General features: G+C 36.9%; 2 protein-coding genes across 3 annotated transcripts in view; one reads left to right on the top strand and one right to left on the bottom strand.

Moving 5' to 3' along the window:
* LOC122986896 (NLR family CARD domain-containing protein 3-like) overlaps positions 1-20,880 on the top strand; it is a 1,497,050-nt gene that overhangs the window by 1,058,061 nt on the left and 418,109 nt on the right. The gene's annotated exons all lie outside the window — the stretch shown is intronic.
* Positions 8,425-20,711, bottom strand: si:ch73-204p21.2. Of its 2 annotated transcripts, XM_044359260.1 has the most exons (9): positions 20,559-20,711; positions 16,560-16,612; positions 14,314-14,440; positions 13,903-13,960; positions 13,759-13,822; positions 12,373-12,441; positions 12,039-12,095; positions 11,093-11,167; positions 8,425-9,130 (listed from the first exon to the last, which is right to left on the bottom strand). In XM_044359260.1, exons 3-9 carry the CDS (start codon positions 14,433-14,435, stop codon positions 8,838-8,840), a joined length of 738 nt encoding a protein of 245 aa, XP_044215195.1. In that variant the 5' UTR covers positions 14,436-14,440; positions 16,560-16,612; positions 20,559-20,711; the 3' UTR covers positions 8,425-8,837. The 2 variants fall into 2 exon arrangements, with proteins under 2 accessions (XP_044215195.1, XP_044215186.1); XM_044359251.1 differs by lacking the exons at positions 16,560-16,612; positions 20,559-20,711 and adding an exon at positions 14,564-15,079.

Below are 20,880 nucleotides of genomic sequence, written 5' to 3'. Positions count from 1 at the left end.
ATTACACTCTTATATTCTTGAACTGACAGAAAATACTTCATTTTCAGTGTGTGTCTAACAATATATTAACGTGATTTCACGTTTTTTCAATACTTCCCTAAAGGCAGCAGCAGCTGTGTAACTGTTAATTCTTATGTAATAAGCAAACAGGAAATGTGCTCATTATAGAGTTTTTAAGAAACAACTTATTTGTGTATTTTGACGTACAAAATGACGCACTGGAAACCACTTTAACACTTTTTTCTGATTTTTTTTTACAATTTGTACCAAATTGCACCACTTTCACTGTAAAATGTCCCGAAAATGAACCTGCGTTAAATACCTGCAAATTACTCAGAAAGTTTCCAGAAAATTAGGACAAAGTTAAAGGAGCTGTGAAATAAAGTGTTACCAGTATTGTTTGAGATATTTTCTCATTATTACTAGATACCAAATTATTCAGTTTTTACAATCAGAATCAGAATCAGAATCAGGGACGTGCAGAGATCTCAGTATTTGTATTTGTAATTGAATAAAAGTGGAAAGAAGCTTAAAAATCCTGTTTTTGTTTTTATTACACTTTTAATTTTTAAAAATTATTATGATTACTGAGCTAAAACTTTACTCTCAATCTATTTATACACCCATAACACAGAGACAGCACACCGTGTAACATGTAGGGAGGAACTTCAAAGGTGATTCTTGCTTTGCACTTTTCATTTATTTAAGGGGATCAACAGGTTATGGAGAGTCTTTAAGACCACTTTGCTTGTGTCAGTAGTTATCTCTGGGGAACAATCCCAACAAATAACTTTTAAAATATTTGTATGAAACAAATATTCGTATAAAACCCACTATTTGTGCTTTGCTGAATGATGTATTTGTATTCGGGAACACCCCTAGTATCAATGGGCCTCATTCACTAATACATGCATAGAAATGTTTTTAGTTTGCATCTTACCACCGTGTTTATGTCAGTGAATCAGAATCATTATTAATTGACAGGCTATCGGTAATTAGCGTACTACCACGCCATCATTTCTCTACATAAGGAAAGCTCTGTTGGAGGTGCAGCAGCGCAGAGAGCTGTCACTCATTGCAAAGAAGGCTGTGATTGGAAAAAAAAAAGTTAAATATTAATAGTTTCAGTAGTAGAAGCCAGAAAAGGCAGATTTGGCTGGTGAACATGTCATTGGCACAATCGTTTGGGGCCTGATTGTGAATCCTGTTTACAGCCTGCGTACCTGTTGCACCACCTGCAGTTATGACTTTAACTAAATAAAATGTTGTAAATGTTGTAGATCTGTTGAATTGATCTAAATAAATCTCTCCTGCTGCACCAGGTGTGTGACAGCAGAGCACATGAACATCTTTTATTCACAGATATTGTTTTTATAATTTTTCTACTTCATGATTATAAAGATTTTATACTCTCTAAAACTTTATGAGTTTATGCTAAAAGCACATTTTTAAAAATACTTCACTTTGCTTTTATTTATTTATTTTATTTTATTGTATTGTATATTATGTTAACTCTAAATGGATTATTCTTCCTTTCATTAGGAATTATTGCAGCTTCCATTTACATAGTAATGAGACATAAATTTGTTTCCATTAATGAATATATTTGAACTTCACACAAAGCTTTCAGTAGCTTATTGTCTGTTTCTGTATCTGCAGCGTACAGGATGCATGTTGTTGTTGTATTAATAATAACGTGCAGTTCATGTTGAGTTTTCCTCTTGTGACTCCTGAGGTTTGATCAGCTGATCCGCTCCAGGATTTCCCAGCAGCCTTAGCGGTGGCTCTGCAGCCTCGTAGTAAACAAGAAAACCACGTGGGGAGCAGCTGGCAGCTGATTGGTGGAGCTCAGCCTTGCAGGAACACACCCCACTGATGTCTGTTGTTTACTGACTTTCTGCACTGAAACACACTGAACACAACCGACACACTAGTGAATACAGGACGACACATTCCTGCATCACTACTACAATACTACTGTAATACTACTATAATACTACTGTAATACTACTGTGACTGTGTTGTACTTTATGTGTATAACATTTCTACAGTAGAATCAGAGTCTTTCTCTCTTATTTGCATGTTGTTGCACAAGTTTTATTTCCAGTGGAGAGCAGTCAGATGCAGGGAGCCTCTCACTGACGGTACTACATGCAGTATTACAGTAGTATCACACAGTACTACATTCAGTAAGATACAGTACAGTACTGTGAAGATATGAACTGCACAACCTGAACGTTAAAGCGGATTAAATAAGTGTCTCTGAGCTCTGTGACGACCTTCGACAGATGAAAATCTTATAATATTCTTATGATGCAGAACCTCCTGAGATATTACTGCACTGCTGCAGCTGCTCTGTTTGTCCATATTTAAGATTAATACACAAAAATAAACGGCAGTAGTGGCAAACCGTCTGATACTTGTGAAGAAATTCTGCTCAAATGTCATTAATTAAATTCTGAATTATCAGAATATTATAGAAAATACAACCTTAACGATGAGTCCTGTTACAATGGGAGAAACACTGGATGACAGACGACAGATTTGTCAATATTTTGATGTATAATTGTACTTATAGAATGGAAATGATCTGAGTATCTTTGATACAGTTTGAAGGGTTGTATCTAGTTATAGAAATACAATAAAATAACATAATGTTATAAAACACAGAATATTGAAGGAATAATAATTAAAGTGTTTTAGTTTTTCTCACCATTTTGTTTCAATGCAACATTGATGTTTTTGCAGTTTTCCATCAGTGAGATGTTACTGTGTTACAGTAAAACTGCTCGTATTATTACTGTGTGTATGTGAGGATAACAAAGAGCAGCCTGTGGGCGGAGATTAGTCCAACCCTGATTACATAACCGGCCGTCCACAGTGTGTGTGCGTGTGTGTGTGTGTGTGTGTGTGTGTGTGTGTGTGTGTGTGTGTGTGTGTGTGTATGTGCGTGTGTGTGTGTGTGTGTGTGCGCGCGTGTGTGTGTGTGTGCGTGTGTGTGTGGAGCTGCACGTAGCAGAAACACACCGCTGCTTCACGCTCGTGAGCTACGTGCTGCTCTTTAAAGGGACATTTCACCCTGTTTTCTTGCACGTCTTCATGTTTATATTGATGCTGTAAAGTATATACGGTATATAATGATAATAACATTAATAATAATGATTTTATTAACCATGATGATGATAATAGTAATAATAATAATAATAATGACGAAGCTTTTTGCAGGAGCTGAAATAAAAACAGGACAACTAAATCAAAGGAATGTAAACCTGCAACAATAATCATTTAATCAATTAGTTAATTGACAAAAAATGACAGAAAATGAATCATCATCTATCTTGATAAGTGATTTATTGTATCAGACATTTTCCAACAAAAATGTCAAACGTTGTCAGTTTCCAGTTTCTCCAAAGGGAGAAATTTAAACATCTTTGGATTTTGGACTGTTGGTCGGACAAAACAAGACATCGGACAACGTGACCTTCGGCTCTGAGATATTGCGATGAGGATTTTTTTTTTAAGTTGTTCTAATTAGTAGTTTCCACGTTGTAATTACAGCAGGGAAACTCATATTATTCCTCAAAGCTCAGACATCTCCGACTTGGCGGTTAATAATAACACGGAAAACCAAACCAAGTTTGCCATTCGAGATAGTTTAAGCCAGATAACACTTTAAAGGAAGCAGAACCTGATTGGACAAATATCAATATCTACAATTTGTTTTAATATTTCCAGGTTACAGTTTCAACAAAGTTCTTGCACATCATAAAGTGTTTGTGACAGGTGTGTGTGGGATTTTATTTATTTATTTACATTGTTTTCCACCTACAACACATTAAAAAAATCAGTCGTTTTGAAGTATTTACACTTTATTTTGAGTTATGATTCACTACACTGGAAAATATTCAAAACCTGCTTATTAGTCTGCAGTGGAGGAAAGTAACTAAGTACATTTACTCAAGTACTGTACTTAAGTACAATGTTGAGGTACTTGTACTTTACTTGAGTATTTCCATGTGATGCTACTTTCTACATGTCAGAGGGAAATATTGTACTTTCTACTCCACTACATTTATTTGACAGCTTTAGTTACTTTTCAGATGAAGATTTGACACAATGGATAATATAACAAGCTTTTAAAATACAACACATCGTTAAAGATGAAACCAGTGGTTTCCAACCTTTTTGTCTTTTGACGTCTTACAAAAAGCAGTGTGTAGTCGGGGTCACATTTCACATGTCTATGAGTTGTTAACAGCTCCACCAAATAGTGATTTTTCCCTCTAAACTTCTCACATGCTTTCATTTCAATAAATGTTCAAATGATCCAATATTTCAGCAAAAATCAAAGATTAGAGAAAAAGTCCAAAAACTGAAAACAGATTTGTGTATCAGAACTTTGTTTTTTCTTCTTTCCTCTCCCATTAATCATCTCACCACCCCTCAGATTTATCTGCTGACCCTTTGGAGGGGCCCGACCCCTAGGTTGGGAACCATTGGACTAAACTAGCTAACTGTATATAAAGTAGTGTAAACTAGCTCCACCTCCAGCAGCTACAACAGTAACATGCTGCTCTAACACTGATGTTTCACTATTAATAATCTAATGATGTCATATATAATAATATATCAGTCAGAGGGACCAAACCACTACTTTTACTGCAATACTTTAACTACATCAAGCTCATAATACTTATGTACTTTTACTGCAATACTTTAACTACATCAAGCTCATAATACTTATGTACTTTTACTGCAATACTTTAACTACATCAAGCTCATAATACTTATGTACTTTTACTGCAATACTTTAACTACATCAAGCTCATAATACTTATGTACTTTTACTGCAATACTTTAACTACATCAAGCTCATAATACTTATGTACTTTTACTGCAATACTTTAACTACATCAAGCTCATAATACTTATGTACTTTTACTGCAATACTTTAACTACATCAAGCTCATAATACTTATGTACTTTTACTGCAATACTTTAACTACATCAAGCTCATAATACTTATGTACTTTTACTGCAATACTTTAACTACATCAAGCTCATAATACTTATGTACTTTTACTGTAGAAGGATTTTTCTACAGTTTTACTTGTATTGGAGTATTTTTACTTTGCTGTATTGGTACTTTTACTACGGTAAATGATCTGAATACTTCCTCCACTGTTAGTCTGGAACTGAGACACAGCAAATAAATCTGTTTTTGTTGTGTTTTAGATGAATTCCTCCCCGTGTGATCACATCACTCAGGATGCATTCAGAGCTCACGTCTCACTTTAATCAGCTGATGATGACATCACGTCAGCAGGTATGTCTGTATGCGACTGTGATCGTCTGTGGACTCAGTGATTAACTCACAGTCTCCCCGTTCAGTTCAGACTTCTCCTCGTTATAACGTCCGCATTCACTAAGACTAATTAGAGCAATCATGTTATCAGTCTCCGGAGAGTGGTTCTGTGTCAGGAAGAGGCCACTTAGCGTGTGTGGGAAGGTGGTTCTGTTTACAATAAACAATCGACAGACTCTTACCCTCAAAGTTTATTACAAAGTCAACACAAGCTAGCAGAGCCTCAACACATGCTCAGTAGCGTCTGTCTTACACAGAACTACTCTCCAGAGACTGAAAATGTGATGCTGTTGGAGCCGTTTCTAAACAAACTAACGAGACCAAACTCTTCATGATGAAGGAACATGTGACCCAGTGCAGCGCTGTGACTCACTGACCTGTTTTTAATCAGATATATCAGCTTTGATACAAACACGATACTGGTTAGTAGATCAGTTCATTGTTGGTTTGGATCCAAAATCACCAGACTGATCCTTTAGAAACACGTCAGTGAGTGCGTTTACGTGCACGATAGTATCTTGGTCTTGATCATATTCTGGGAATTGCGTTTAACATGAGAAGCCTGATTACTCATCTCACGACTCCAACAGTCTACAGGTTTCTGATCATCATGCGTCTTGGTTTCTCAGCATCTCGATGTTCTGTTCCAGTAAAGACTGTTTGGCAAACCTGGACCAGGTCTTTACAGGCCTAGAAGAGTTCTCAGGTAGTATATCCAGGTTTCTGAAAGGTCTTTACATGAGCTAAATGTAACCAGGAGACATAGACAGCAGGATACTGATATATGAACACATTCACTGAGCCTCTCCATCAGAGAGGACGGAGGAGTGACGGAGGTCATGTGGCTCAGGTCCTGCCTGCTCCTCTTCATCACACATTCTTCATACACGTTATAAATCCATCTATAATTCTATCATCATGTTTGTCTGTGCTGCATTTCTGTTATTTTTGTTTCTTGGTCCATTCTGCACACGTAACATGTATTTCCTGTCAGTCCGTCCTGGGAGAGGGATCCTCCTCCGCTGCTCCTCTAAGAACAGAGGATGTTTCTGTACAAATTATAGAACCTCCAGAGGCTCATTTCTGATTTTGTGTGTATTAGTCTTTACAAATAAAAAAGGACTTGACTGAAATAATAAAGTGATCGACGGTATGTAGGATGTTTTAGTCTTTTAATAATCAAAGAGAAGCACAAATGATTATTATTAATGAATAATGAACGTGGAATTTAAACTTTCTAACAGTCAGCTGGTCGACGTGGTGAACGTGCTTCACTGATGAGGGTTTTTTTAAGTCTCATTCTTCCACCAAATTGTGACTCAGTGAGTCACTGCAGGGTGTTGCAACACACACACACACACACACGTTATTCTAGGTCACTTTTGGGGACACTGCACAGACTTACATTCATTTTACTCTAATCATAACCACTGACCTAAAAATCAGCTGTTCACCAGGTGGGGACAACAGTTTTTGTCCCTAATTAACTGGTCTTTAGTCTAAAACTTGTCCCTGAAAGTGGCCTGTGACACACACACACACACACACACACACACACACATATACACACACACACACACACACACACACACACAAACACAGACATCATCATGACAGTGCAATATTATCTGAACTCACTGTGAAACAGAAAATTTCTAAATGATGAAACTTTATCCGACCGCCGGCCTGCTGACGTACAATGATGCACTTTCAGACAATATGATTTCCTGTCAGCAGCAGATGGTGAAACACGTCCGCCTCTTTAAAAAAGACAAAATGGTTTAAATTTAGGACAGAAAAGTAAAAAAACAGTATCTACACACAAAGTAGAATCTCAATTCTTTTAATTTTCAGACGACATCTCCGCAGCGTCGATCTGCTCTCAGAGGATGAGTCCTTATGATTTTATGATCTTTTTTCATGTGTGCTTTTATATCATGTAAGTAAAGTCAAGTGTCATGCACCGAAAGCAACATAACAAACAAGAGCAATAACATGATGACAGCGAAAGAACAAACATACAAAATATAAACACAGTCCTGCTCCTCAGACGTTGCAGATATAAAACACATCCGAGGTTTTAACGCATCAAACTGAGCTCAGTGAAACATTTTGTCTGTAAACATGTACTGAAGTCTACATTCATCAGACGTTAGAGGACAAATCGGGACATTCTGGATTATCTCCCTGCAGGATGTTTCACGGCTCTGCAACTTGTTTTTTTTTATAGGAATGAAGTGAAATCAGTGTCTGATTGGATCGAAGGAAATCAATCTAAAAGCTGATGGATAATTGGAAACTGATCAGCAGTGATTGACAATATAAATAAAAAAATCACCCTGTCGCTCTTTAAAGGAGCACTCCACATGTTTTACACTTCAAAACAGGTGTGTAAAGTAAAAATAACCCTGATGATGTCATAGTGATGTCAGCAGGGAGGCTCTGATGAAACACAGGTGCATTATGGGAAATGTAGGATTTAGTGTTTCTGGTGTTCGGCCCAAACTAAAGAGACTAAAGGTCAAGATATCTTCACCTCTGCTGCTCAGATTTTAACTTTATTTTAATTTAAAATCTGTATTTTGAGTCTCTGAGTGTTACGGGAGGAAAATCTGACAGTAAACTTCTGTAGTAGCCCTTTAAACAGCAGTCGGGTGTCCATGTGAACAGTGAAAGAGGTTTTCCTCGCTGTAATCATTCCTCCTGTTCATACTGGATATTAAAAGATCCTTCAAATGTGTTTTCAATGGAAGTGATGGAGGCCAAAATCCACAGTTTGTCCACACAGTCATTTAAAAGTCTGTGTGAAGCTTCTATTCAGCTTCATCAGTCTGAGTTAGTCATATCAAGTGGATATCTGACACATTTACAGTCTTTTTTAGCATCAAATTCCCTCTTTGTGTTTCCTCGGACAGTGTTTCCCTGTTGAACTGCAGGTGGAAGTATAGTAACAAAAAGAGGAACTTTGGCACTAAAAAGACTGTAACGTTGAAAGATATCTACTTGATTTGACTCATTTGGACGCTGAAGCTTCATATTAGCTTCATTTTGTCCTCCATCACTTCCATTGTAAGGTCATTATGAAGGATCTTCTGATGGTCAGTATGAACAGGAGGAATGATTACAGCAAGATAAACTGACTGTTTGTCGCACGTTTTTAAAGCACAAACTTATTTTATATTGTTTCTGTCTTTCATCCTCTATCTGCACATCCATGTCTTTCATTTTCATTTCTTTTCCTTCTTCATCTTTTATTTCATGTTTCATCCTTTATCCTTGTCTCTTCTTTTGTCTTTCCTATTTTGTAATTTGTCTTCATCCTGCAGACGTTAAATCCTTCATCCTTCATCATTTGTTTTACACTTTCATGCTTCATCCTTCTTTCCTCCTTTATCCTTTTTCATTCTTTGTTGCTTGTCCTTCATCTTCAGTCTTTCATGATTTGTCCTTTAGTCCTTCATCATCATCATCATCATCCTTCCAGCGCTGACTTCCTGTCGGGCAGTGGGGGTGAAGACTCCTCCTCCTCCTCCTCCTCCTCCTCCACCTGTACCTCAGGTGTGAGGACAGGCGGCGAGGTCGTTCTCACCCTCTTGCTGACTTTCGCGTACACCGAATTCCTGTCGCGGTTGCTCAGATCTGCCGCGCCGCTCTCGTCCCCCGGCTCGTCATCGGTCGGCTGCGATAACACGTCGCCGCTGCTCCGGCGTCCTCCAACGGTGTGGTAAATGTGGGCGGAGTCGGGAAGGGTGAAGCTGTTCAGATCTGAGAGACACAAACAAGAATATTTTGATCAATTATTGAAAATGAGAGAAAATCTCTTTCAGTTTATTATTATGACATCAGTTTATTTAGTTATTTTATTTCTCGCCTTTAACTGAACCTTAAGTGCATCTATCCTGCTTTATGTCTCTGTTTTTAACTTCATATTTCTTTTTAAAAGGTTTCTATATGGTAAAATGATCATTTTAATATTTTATGCATGTTTTAATGTATTACAGTTACAAATAAACTCACATTGGTGGTTTAGTGGTGGTTTGGTGGTGGTTTAGTGGTGGTTTAGTGGTGGTTTGGTGGTGGTTTGGTGGTGGTTTGGTGGTGGTTTAGTGGTGGTTTGGTGGTGGTTTGGTGGTGGTTTGGTGGTGGTTTGGTGGTGGTTTAGTGGTGGTTTGGTGGTGGTTTGGTGGTGGTTTAGTGGTGGTTTGGTGGTGGTTTGGTGGTGGTTTAGTGGTGGTTTGGTGGTGGTTTGGTGGTGGTTTGGTGGTGGTTTGGTGGTGGTTTGGTGGTGGTTTAGTGGTGGTTTGGTGGTGGTTTGGTGGTGGTTTGGTGGTGGTTTGGTGGTGGTTTAGTGGTGGTTTGGTGGTGGTTTGGTGGTGGTTTGGTGGTGGTTTGGTGGTGGTTTAGTGGTGGTTTAGTGGTGGTTTGGTGGTGGTTTAGTGGTGGTTTGGTGGTGGTTTAGTGGTGGTTTAGTGGTGGTTTGGTGGTGGTTTGGTGGTGGTTTGGTGGTGGTTTAGTGGTGGTTTAGTGGTGGTTTGGTGGTGGTTTGGTGGTGGTTTAGTGGTGGTTTGGGATTTTGGGAGCCCTGTTTGCTTCTGTGTGTTTTTATAGATGTTTTATTGATTGTTTTGTGCTGTTCAATTCATTTTATGATCATCATTATTATCATTTACAGTTTAATTCTCTGTTAAATTTCATGTTTATTGTGTCAAAAGTACTTGATGAAAACAAGATGCTGCATCTGAAGGCACAAAAATGCAAAAGAGATGCAATGATTAATCGATTAGTCGATTGGAAGAAAATTCATCTGCAACTTTTTTGATCACGTTTCCAGTTTCTGATAAAGATTTAGAGTTGATTCAAAGAATAAATTTATTCTATCATTTCACCTGAAGACAGAGGGCCTCAGTGTTTTATTTCATGGTTGTCTGCACCACTTTAGGACAAATATTCAGCAAGACTTCCTGGATTTAGTTTTTTGTGTGTTTCCACCTGCTCTACTGAAGAGCAGCTGTTGCAGGAACCATCAGAACCAGAAATCAGAGCTTTGTTCGTTCTTTGGTTCTCAAAATATGGAACGTTGGGTTTAGATTATGACCCATAAAGAACAGCGTGATTGTTATCAATTCATCAGGTTTAACAGTGTATCAGTACTGCATGTACTGATAGTAGTACTTTATAAAGCTGAGGACAGGAAGTAGGTAACACAGTAAATATAGAGCAGACTGCAGGCGTTAAAACGTCTGTTTTCTCTTCATCATTTATGACAATAAACTGAATATCTTTTGGATAAAACAAGACGTCACTGTGGCCTCTGAGTGTCATTATTTAACATGTCATTGTCTAAATGATTCATTATTTGTTCAGCATCATTCATACAGAAAATGCAGAGTACAGTATAATATTACATTTAGGTTTAAAAATCAATCACTTTCAGTAACTAATAACATTTAAAGCTTTAAGTTTTTAACTGTTGATTAAAGATGAAGATAATCAAAATAATCGTTAGTTGCAGCCCTGATGTTCGTTTCTTATTTCTTTCCTTCCTCTCTTTCATCTCATCTTCCTCTTTCATGGCTTCTTCCCTTCATCCTTTCTGTCTTTTCTTTCTTTTACCATCACCGCCCTCCTCCAGCTGCTCCTTCCTCCTTTTCATTTCTTTTTTTACTCATTTTTCTCCAGAATTCGTTTCTCATCGGCAACGATTTCAGTGGAAACATAAAACCAGACCTGTGTTCTGTGGCTCCCTCAGGTGGCTTCTCCACGGAGTGAACGTGACGGACTTCTCCGCCTCAGGATTTGACCCTGAACACACACACACACACACACACACACAGAGCAGTGGCATTGAGGCATCATGGGAAATGTAGTAATTCAGTTCCAGATCTGATTTAACCCTTTCATGCATGGTGTCCACTACAGTGCACAGATATTTGGAAGCCATCTTGAACCATTTAAGTTGTATCATGTGTTGAACCCCCAATATCATTTTTGACTCTCTGTGATTTTGTGATATTGAATCATAAATTCAAAATGGAGGAAATGCACCAAGTAGCTCAGGAATATCTGTTAAATACTTTTATTCTCAGAGAAAAAAACAGGTGAAAAGTATATTTTTCAACTAAATATGTGTTTAGTTGAAATACTTTTATCAAGTTTTTAATAATATTTTCCTTGTATGTTATATTCTGTGACTGAAAATACATCTAATACATCCGTCTGCTCCAGTGGACGTCATGCAACAAACGGTTCATTCTGTCTATTGACATGTTTTCCAAATATCGTCTCTATCGTTGTTGTTATCTTATGTTTCTATGTGTATTCATACCATTTACTCTTAGTAATAAAATAATATATATATAAACACACACACACATACACACACACACACGCACACACACACACATATATATATAGCCTATATTGATTTCCATAAATCACTTTTTACTCTGTTGCTGCATGGTGTCTACTACAGTGGACACATGTCAAAATACAATATATTAAAAAAAAAAAGTTACTTACATGATTTTTTACTTGTTTAAGTGTAAAAATAAACAATAACATTTTTTTTTAAATCTGTGATTTAATAATTCAGGCATGAAAGGGTTAATGTTCTGATTAAAAACTATTTAAAAAAAACCCAGAAAGTAAAATTAGTAAATTCTTAAATAATTACCGTCAACAGCGTCCCGATCACTTCCTGTCTTCACTGCTACGCTGCCATTGGTCTGATCTGAGGACACACACACACACACACACACACACACACACACGTCCATACCTGTGAGGACCATTACTGACATCATGTATTCCCTAATCCCCAACATTAATGTCGTGCATGTACATATTATATTATATGTTATAATGACTGATTTCTCAGAAGAAGATGAAACAGTTTTCTGACATATTTTGTGTCTTTTCAGGGTTTTGTTCAGCTACATTACTGAGATGAGGAGTTTCTCTTGCAGTCAGACGCAGTCAGGTGTCTCTGACTGATCAGACAGACTCACCTTGGTGCTGTGGCGCCCCCAAGTGGCTTCTCCAGGGAGTGAACGAGTTTCCTTCATCACGATCAAACTCTGAACACACAAACACACAACAGAGAGAGAGGAAATAAAGGATCATCAGGTTCCCTGCAGAATGTCTGATGTGACATTTTAAAAAAATCTCATCATTTTTCATGAACGTTATATTCGGCGTCCATGAAACAGAATCGTGGAGTCGCAGCTGTTGACTGTTGACAGAAAAACACAACTCAACCTGTTTTTGTGTTGTTATCTGTGGTCTTTAGTAAAAACAAACAAACAAACAAACCTCTGAGTGTGTGACGGGTTTGTGAGACAGCAACACAACTCAGAATAAAGTTAAATAAAAATGAAACATGATACTTTGTATGGATGATTCCTCTCGTTATATACATTTATATATTTGTATTTGGTAAATGTTGTAATCACGTTATATATATGTTTGTAATTACAACAGTTTCTGTGTATTTTGTAAAGTATGTTATGGGTAGACGACACCGGTGTTATGTTTAGAATACAAGAAGATACACGTTAGATATTTATGATGAGTTTTTAGTGTAGAAAAGGTTTAGAGGTTTACACACCCAAATTAATTAGATATTTTCTTTTTTATTTTGTTTAAATTGTCCATATTGGAAAAGGAAATATGTCATTAATATGGGCGTGTCAACCCCTTTTTGTACTTTGGACTCTGACTCCTTCATGTCTTTTGGTTGAGTGTGATGTGTTTTATTTCGTCAATGTCTTTGATTTGCTTATTTTGTCTGATTAAAAGTCTAAAATGTTAAGAAATTCAAATAACTGTCATGACAGAAAGAAGCTGGAACCATCAAGTTTCTGGCATTTTTGCTTGAAAATTGACTGAAATGATCAAAGAATTATCAAAATGGTTGCCAGTTAATTGACTTATCAATTACTTGACTCTACTGATCATATGTTTCATGTACAAGATATTTATCTGGAAAGTAGAAAGTAAAGATATGTAGTGGAGTGAGAGGTACAACATAGTGAAATACAAGTATAATGTAGAATAAAATGGAAATACTGAAGAACATGGAAACTGCTTACTGGAATAAATTTACTGCTTGTGAGTCAAACTGAGTGTGAACGAAGGTCACGTAGGTCAACAGGTTTTACTCGAGCATTAAATGTGTTGAGTTTCTTTTTTCAGAAACGGTTTCTTGTTTCAAGCTGAAAGTTTTCTTGTTTCTGGTTCACATGAGAAACTTGAGGAACAAATATTTTCACACTTCAGGGTTTTGAGACTTTGATGAAACTCCTGAAAACCGCAGAGATGATCAGTTTCCAGTCCAGGTGCAGAAGGAGACGAAAACTGATTGTTTTCAGTAAATACAAGAAACTTTGACTCACCTTTCTCATCATTCTGGATCTCACTGATCATAGGATTCTCCCTCGCCACCTCCTCCAGCTTCACCTGTCAATCAACATGATGTTAAAGACGTTTTCTCTTCTCTGAACACTTGAATATATAAATCAGTAAAGATCATCTCTTACCACTTTGATGAGAGCTGAAGGATTCCTCTGCTCCTGATCCTGCAGCTGAAACGAACGTCTGCGAACGAGACAAAAAATACAAAATCAGTTCGACTTTATTCACAAAACCTGAACAACAACACAGCAGCTGTTAAACTACATGATGATCCTCCTGCTGTTTGTCCAAACACTGTAACAGATTCACACTCAAAGCAGAAGATACAAGCTCAACAGATCTGAATGCTGCAAAAAACTTTAGCTAAAAAGTTGGAAGAAAAATAAATTATAACATTTGTGTTCGTGATAATAAAGGAAGATGTGCAGCTGACGTCACTCACTGAAATCTACTGTTAATACTGAATATAATACAGAACATCAGCAGACTTCTACTTTAAACTTTGGGGTTCAAGTCTGGAGCCGAACAGAACCGACCTGCTGCACTCGCTGCAGAGAGCTGTGAGGAAGATGGAGAGGAGGAGGAGGAGGATGAAGAAACTGATGACTCCTGATGACTGGAACCAGAAGTCTGTGACCTCTGCTCCGACTGCAGCCATGATCACTGAGGGAGAGAGAGAGAGAGAGAGAGAGAGACGGGGAGGTGTTAAGGTGTACAGAGAGCACAGGAAGTGAGTCATATAAAGATCGACCTCTGTCTGAGGAATGTGAGACAATTTACATTTACCGATGGCGTGGTCGACTTCCTCAACCGAGAAGAAACTGCACTCTACAAAGTCTGAGCAGCTTGTTTGCATTCAGCTCATTTAAGATTGAATTTGTGTGCAATCTCTGGATTGATCAAAGCTTTTATACTTGTGAATAGACAACATGTTGAAAGAGAGTGTGTACGTCCCTCGGGTAGTTCTAGTAATTCAGTAACAGAAGAATCAGCCTGTTAAAATATTATTGCAGTCTTTATCTGCAGCCTCAGATGTTTCAGTCTGAACGGTGGTGAGCCGACAAACCAGCATCTTCATCCACACAGTTAGCTACCTGGATATATGTCAAACCATAAAATATTCCTTGATGGAGGAAATCATAACACAGCCTCAGCTGTACTTTGTTTATTGCTAGTTAGACAATGTTAGCATGCTAAACTAAGATGGTGAGCACTGTAAATAGTATAGCTTCTTAACATTAGCATGTTAGCATGCTAAACTAAGATGGTGAGCACTGTAAATAGTATAGCTTCTTAACATTAGCATGTTAGCATACTAATGCCAGTACATAGCTTGATGAGCTTGATGTAGTTAAAGTATTGCAGTAAAAGTACATAAGTGTTATGAGCTTGATGTAGTTAAAGTATTGCAGTAAAAGTACATAAGTATTATGAGCTTGATGTAGTTAAAGTATTGCAGTAAAAGTACATAAGTATTATGAGCTTGATGTAGTTAAAGTATTGCAGTAAAAGTACATAAGTATTATGAGCTTGATGTAGTTAAAGTATTGCAGTAAAAGTAGTGGTTTGGTCCCTCTGACTGATATATTATTATATATGACATCATTAGATTATTAATAGTGAAGCATCAGTGTTAGAGCAGCATGTTACTGTTGTAGCTGCTGGAGGTGGAGCTAGTTTACACTACTTTATATACAGTTAGCTAGTTTAGTCCAGTGGTTCCCAACCTAGGGGTCGGGCCCCTCCAAAGGGTCAGCAGATAAATCTGAGGGGTGGTGAGATGATTAATGGGAGAGGAAAGAAGAAAAAACAAAGTTCTGATACACAAATCTGTTTTCAGTTTTTGGACTTTTTCTCTAATCTTTGATTTTTGCTGAAATATTGGATCATTTGAACATTTATTGAAATGAAAGCATGTGAGAAGTTTAGAGGGAAAAATCACTATTTGGTGGAGTATAGTAGTATTATCTGCTGTTTTGTGATTTGTAAATGAAACCTGGAATCTCAACAGCATCCAACATGTTTTAATGAGGATCATAATCATTTAAAACTCACTCTAACTATCTTCACTGTATCGCTGCACATCTGTGATTACAGACGTGATCTCTAACAGCTGTCCTGATGTTTACAGCTGCAGTTCAGCTTTACACAAACAACAAGCAGTAAAATCTGCTGCAGGCTGTTTGGGTTTCAGTTTCTGTGAACATGCAAATCCAAACTGAAGAGGAGGAGGAGGAGGGGCTGCGGGATGTTGTAAAGGACAATATTTTAACAGTAAACAGCTTTTAGTGCTCAAGTACTTAAGTTTAATTATTTACAGCAACACAACAGAATACAACATTGACACAAAGACTGAGTATGTTTTGAAGACTATGTTTGCATTTTAGTGGTTTATATGGAGCCCAGATGAGTGTAACATGTAAATAAATTTCAAATGACTAATTATAGGCTTGAGGTCAAAGGTCAGAGCCTGTATTCTACCTGCAGGAGGACTGATACTCTCTTATGATAACACAGCCACACTGATACAGGATCATTTTTAGAGAATATTCACATCTGTCACAGTGAAAGTTCACCTTTTGAGCTTTTCCTCAGATGCCAAAAAACACAGAAAAATTTATATTTTTTTGACATTAGAGGGAGAAACAGACTAAACACAAGGTTGTATTTATGTGTCAACACCCCACAATGTGTGCAAACGCTTTAAAGTCATGAAAAAGTAAAATAAGAATGAAAAGTAAAGAAACATGTGCTCTGTATGTTTCTGCTTTCAGATGTTTACCTCGTTCTTTCAGTTCCAGCTGAGCGAAGACCGAAGCAGTTTAACCATCGTCACTGTCAGAAAAACACAAAACCATCAGAACAAACACACAGCTGAAGGTCATCACAGTGACAACAAACGTGACAGTTAACTGATTCTTACTGTCAGGATATTAGTTTAATAGGATAAGAAACGCAGCAACAGTCACGTTAGCGACAAGCTTTGATCCTAACTGCACTTTATCTCATTCAATCCTTGTGCTTTCATAATTTTCATCTAACTAGACTTTTTGTGCATTGCATTCATCCTCCACTGCTACATCATTAGGGACCGAGCCCAAAAGGCAGAGGACTACTGTAAAACAGTACAACATACACTGACACCCTGACCTAAATCCAACAAGAAGTCCACAATCAGCCTTTCAAAATAGGACTTTGCCCCAATTTTGGCCCTTGAACAAACGCTATCTCCTCCGTGGGTGTTAATGGTATCGGCTTCAAACTTTAATAGGTGACTTATGACGCTGTGCTGAAAAAAAGTTGTTAAAAACTTTGAAATAACTTGAACGGTTTGGATTTTATAAGCCCTGAAAGTTGCAGTGCCACTACCTTGCCAGTACCTTACAATGTAAACCAATGGGGAGGCAATCTATGGGCATGAACTTTGTGTCAAACAGAGGCTGCTGACGTCTGACCACTTTCAAACCTGTATCAATGGATTCCCCATGACATTTCCTACTAAAATATGATTTTTAATGTAAGATTTGGCCAAAGTCATGGGATTTATGAGGATATTTCATAAGAAGCGTACTCTAAAATCCTTCTCTCCAACTGCTCCTGGTGATGTCACTCCCTCAGTGCTGTGAAACATTCTGCAATACACACTCATTATAAAATCACAGGAGGAGCAAGAAAAGACTTTAAAACTCACACTCTAATATCTCAAAAACAATAAAAGATAGAAAACACATGTAAATTCAAGATTTGTAGTCTCGTGACTCATTTAAAGTTCAAATGAAGTTTGTATCTAAAACTATGTGGAAGCAGTAAATGTTCAAAAAGGTGTGGGTTCACTCACACTCTCTATTCAAATATATGAGTATTTTTCTGTGTCCAGCTGCAGTTACTTATTGTCTCTACACACCTGACAGTACACATGTCAATCAAACTTTCAAAATAAAAGCACACCACACTTGTAAGAAATATCCCTCATTTTTAAAAAGCAAAATGATCTGATCCCGACGGGCCAGAGTGCGAGGTCCCGACCAACGCTGCTTGCAGCTTTAATTAAATTATTTATTGCACATGTTCATGTGTTTCATATACTTAATTTTGTTGTCCATATTTCCTTTGTACAGTCAATATTTCATTTCAAGTTTTATATCCCATTTCAAAACTATTATTATTCCATTCTGTGAATAGATTTTTAATTTTACTTTATTTCATTATTTATTATTACATTACTTTTGTTCTATTTTTATTCTTCTGTGTTGCGTTTGTGAGGGCAAACATCAAGACACATTCTTTGTATGCTTCATACTGTGCTAATGATTCAAAGCCAGGCGACCAGTAGAGACTCCTGGAGGTTTACTGGTCCCACCTGAAAAAGCGGTCTGTTGTTTTTACACTTTGGTTTTACACAGATTTAACAAATGGGATACAACATGTTAATCAGTGGGTTTTAGAGGTGATGGTAGGCAGCTGTTATCAGGTCAGGTTAGCTGTTCCCCTGTTTCCAGTCTTAAGCTAAGCTAAGCTAACTAGCTGTTGGCTGTAGATATTATCATCATATTATCAATCTGAACATCTAACTCTCAAACGTATTTTCCAAAATGTTGAACTACTCCTTTAAGACATGGAAGGATGGATGAATCTACTCCTCTAAAGTGCATCAAACATTTAGAGGAAGTAGCCGATTTGGTTACAGATTTTCAGTTGGTTACATTTCTGCTGCATAAAATTAGACTTTCCTCTAATCTTTGCTTTCTTCTTGTGACCATGAGATGCCACTGAAAGCTCAGGAAAAAGCTAGAAAGTGGACACAGAGGTGCGATTGTTTTGTTAAACTAATATTTCCAACTTTCATGCTCAAAGTTTATAATATTTAGCTATGCTAACATGCTAGCATGCTACATTAGTATACTATTTGCTATGTTAGTGTGTTAGCATTGCTAAGTTTAGCATTAACTCAAAACACAGCTGAGCCTAAATCCAGCTGAGTCTGATTATTTATGTTTATTATAAAGTTTGTCCTTATAGTTTAAATTTTCAGACGCTGCCTGCTGGATATTGACTGACAGTGGAGGCTCGTCAGTGTGATCTGGTTCAGGCTATAAAAACTGGTCCATGTGGTCTCTCTCTTCCTTCCTCCTGCTGACATCCTCCCTCCATCATCTTCTTCCGGTTTTGTTCTAAACATCTTATTGTTTTGTGTAAGTTTTAGTTTGAATGAACATTTGCTTTAAGCGAACTCCTGCATGGACTCCCTCCTCGTCACATTCCTGAGCCAGTTTGACAGACACACAGTTCTGTTAGTTTGGTTATGGATATTTAATCTTATTACAGTTCTGATTACTAATCAGTTACTTGAATAATTCTTCAAAGAACAACAAGTGTTTCTGTCAAAACTCTTCTACAGGTTTACCCACACCAACAAAGAACATGTGAAATCTATGTTTCATGTTTTGAAATATTATATTTAACATGTAAAATGCCCACATGTGCCTTCATCAATAGAAGAGTTGGAAGACATGTGATATCAGAAAAAAACAACAGATGCTCCAAAAATGTTGATTCATAAACTTTTGACATCACGTCTTCATCATGTAATGTTCATCATGTGATCGAGGTGTCGATATGAAGGCGACACATCAAATTATTTACAATGTCTACTAAAGTAGATTTAAATTACCTGAATAAAAATGAATGTTAAAATGATAAGCGTGCTTTTATTTAGTTTGGCATCTCAGTGGTCACTTTGTTTTCTGTGTCACAATGGAAAAACAAATCATTCACTTATTAAAGACAGGAACGTAAATATTTGTCATTAAACACATGTTCTTCCTTCAGTTATGACATCATAAATGCATAGATAATAAAGAAAAAATATATAACAAAGTGTAATGTATTTCCCTTAATTCTTTGTTTGATTTGTTTTTATTTAGGCGCTATAAATCTTCCATATAGTACAAACGATAATCAATCATCATAATAGCTCAACTAAGATGAGGAAGTCAAAGCTACAGAAAACGTCTGATGTTAAAATCCCTGTTTAAACCACGAGGAGAGACAATATTATACAGTAGTATACATACACTATTTATTCACATTTCACATGTATGTTATATTTACATCATGTGAATTTCTCACATGAGAAATTTTGCTTCACATGTGATAAATTCAGGGGAACACAGACTGCTGCTGTTTATATGTTGTACTGTATATCAATATGTTTTATGTCATCACACACAGTAATAATATCACACAGTTATGCTGATAAACTGACAACAGGATATGAAACTTGGTATAAAAGTATCTTGCCAAATCTTGCCGTGCAAATGTTTAAATATCTTAAAATATACATAATTTTAAATATATTAAAAATATAAAGAACATCACAGTATTTCAAACATTGTTATATAATTGTGTAATAATATTCCCATATATAGGCTACTATATATTTTTTGTTTATAATGACTTTTTGGTACTTATTTATTATTATTTATTTATTTCTGTGGTGTTTTGTCATATTTACAATAACAAACACAGTCATCCTGATTATTTAGATTATGAAATTAGATTATTGTTAATATTTGAATATTTACATGTTGAATAACTGCAGTAACAAACGCAGCTGCAGCTGCAGCTGGAGGACAGAAGCTCAAGACTGAACCTTCACATGTGTTTAAAGACTTCAGTTTAGATCTGACAGGAATGTAAACAAAGATATAACTGCTGCCTGGTTATTAACTACAGATTATGAACCGGATCAAAGTATAAATAAAGTGAAAGGAAAGCCTACCTGTGTCCATGTACGTACAAACAGCTGTGACTTCAGGTTCAAATACTGTACGTACGAAGCTTCTCCTGCTGCAGGGTTACTCATTGACAGGCAGAATAAACACTGAGACGCTCTGCTGTTTGAGCCCCTTAAAGAAACACACACACACACTGTTCACACATTGCACACAAAAGAGACTGATGGACTCAGCTGCTTATACTAACTGAACGCTATGACGATATTATCACATAATGTGATAATGTTCCTTTAGATAATGACATAATCCTATTTTTTTCCCCCACCTTACAACTATTAAATGAAGGTAAAATTACTGACAAAATTA

This window comes from Thunnus albacares, chromosome 1 (assembly GCF_914725855.1).
Source record: "Thunnus albacares chromosome 1, fThuAlb1.1, whole genome shotgun sequence".
Taxonomy (NCBI): Eukaryota; Metazoa; Chordata; class Actinopteri; order Scombriformes; family Scombridae; genus Thunnus; species Thunnus albacares.
The sequence above is the reverse complement of the archived record's forward strand: the minus strand, read 5'-3'. Positions and strand labels throughout refer to the sequence as shown.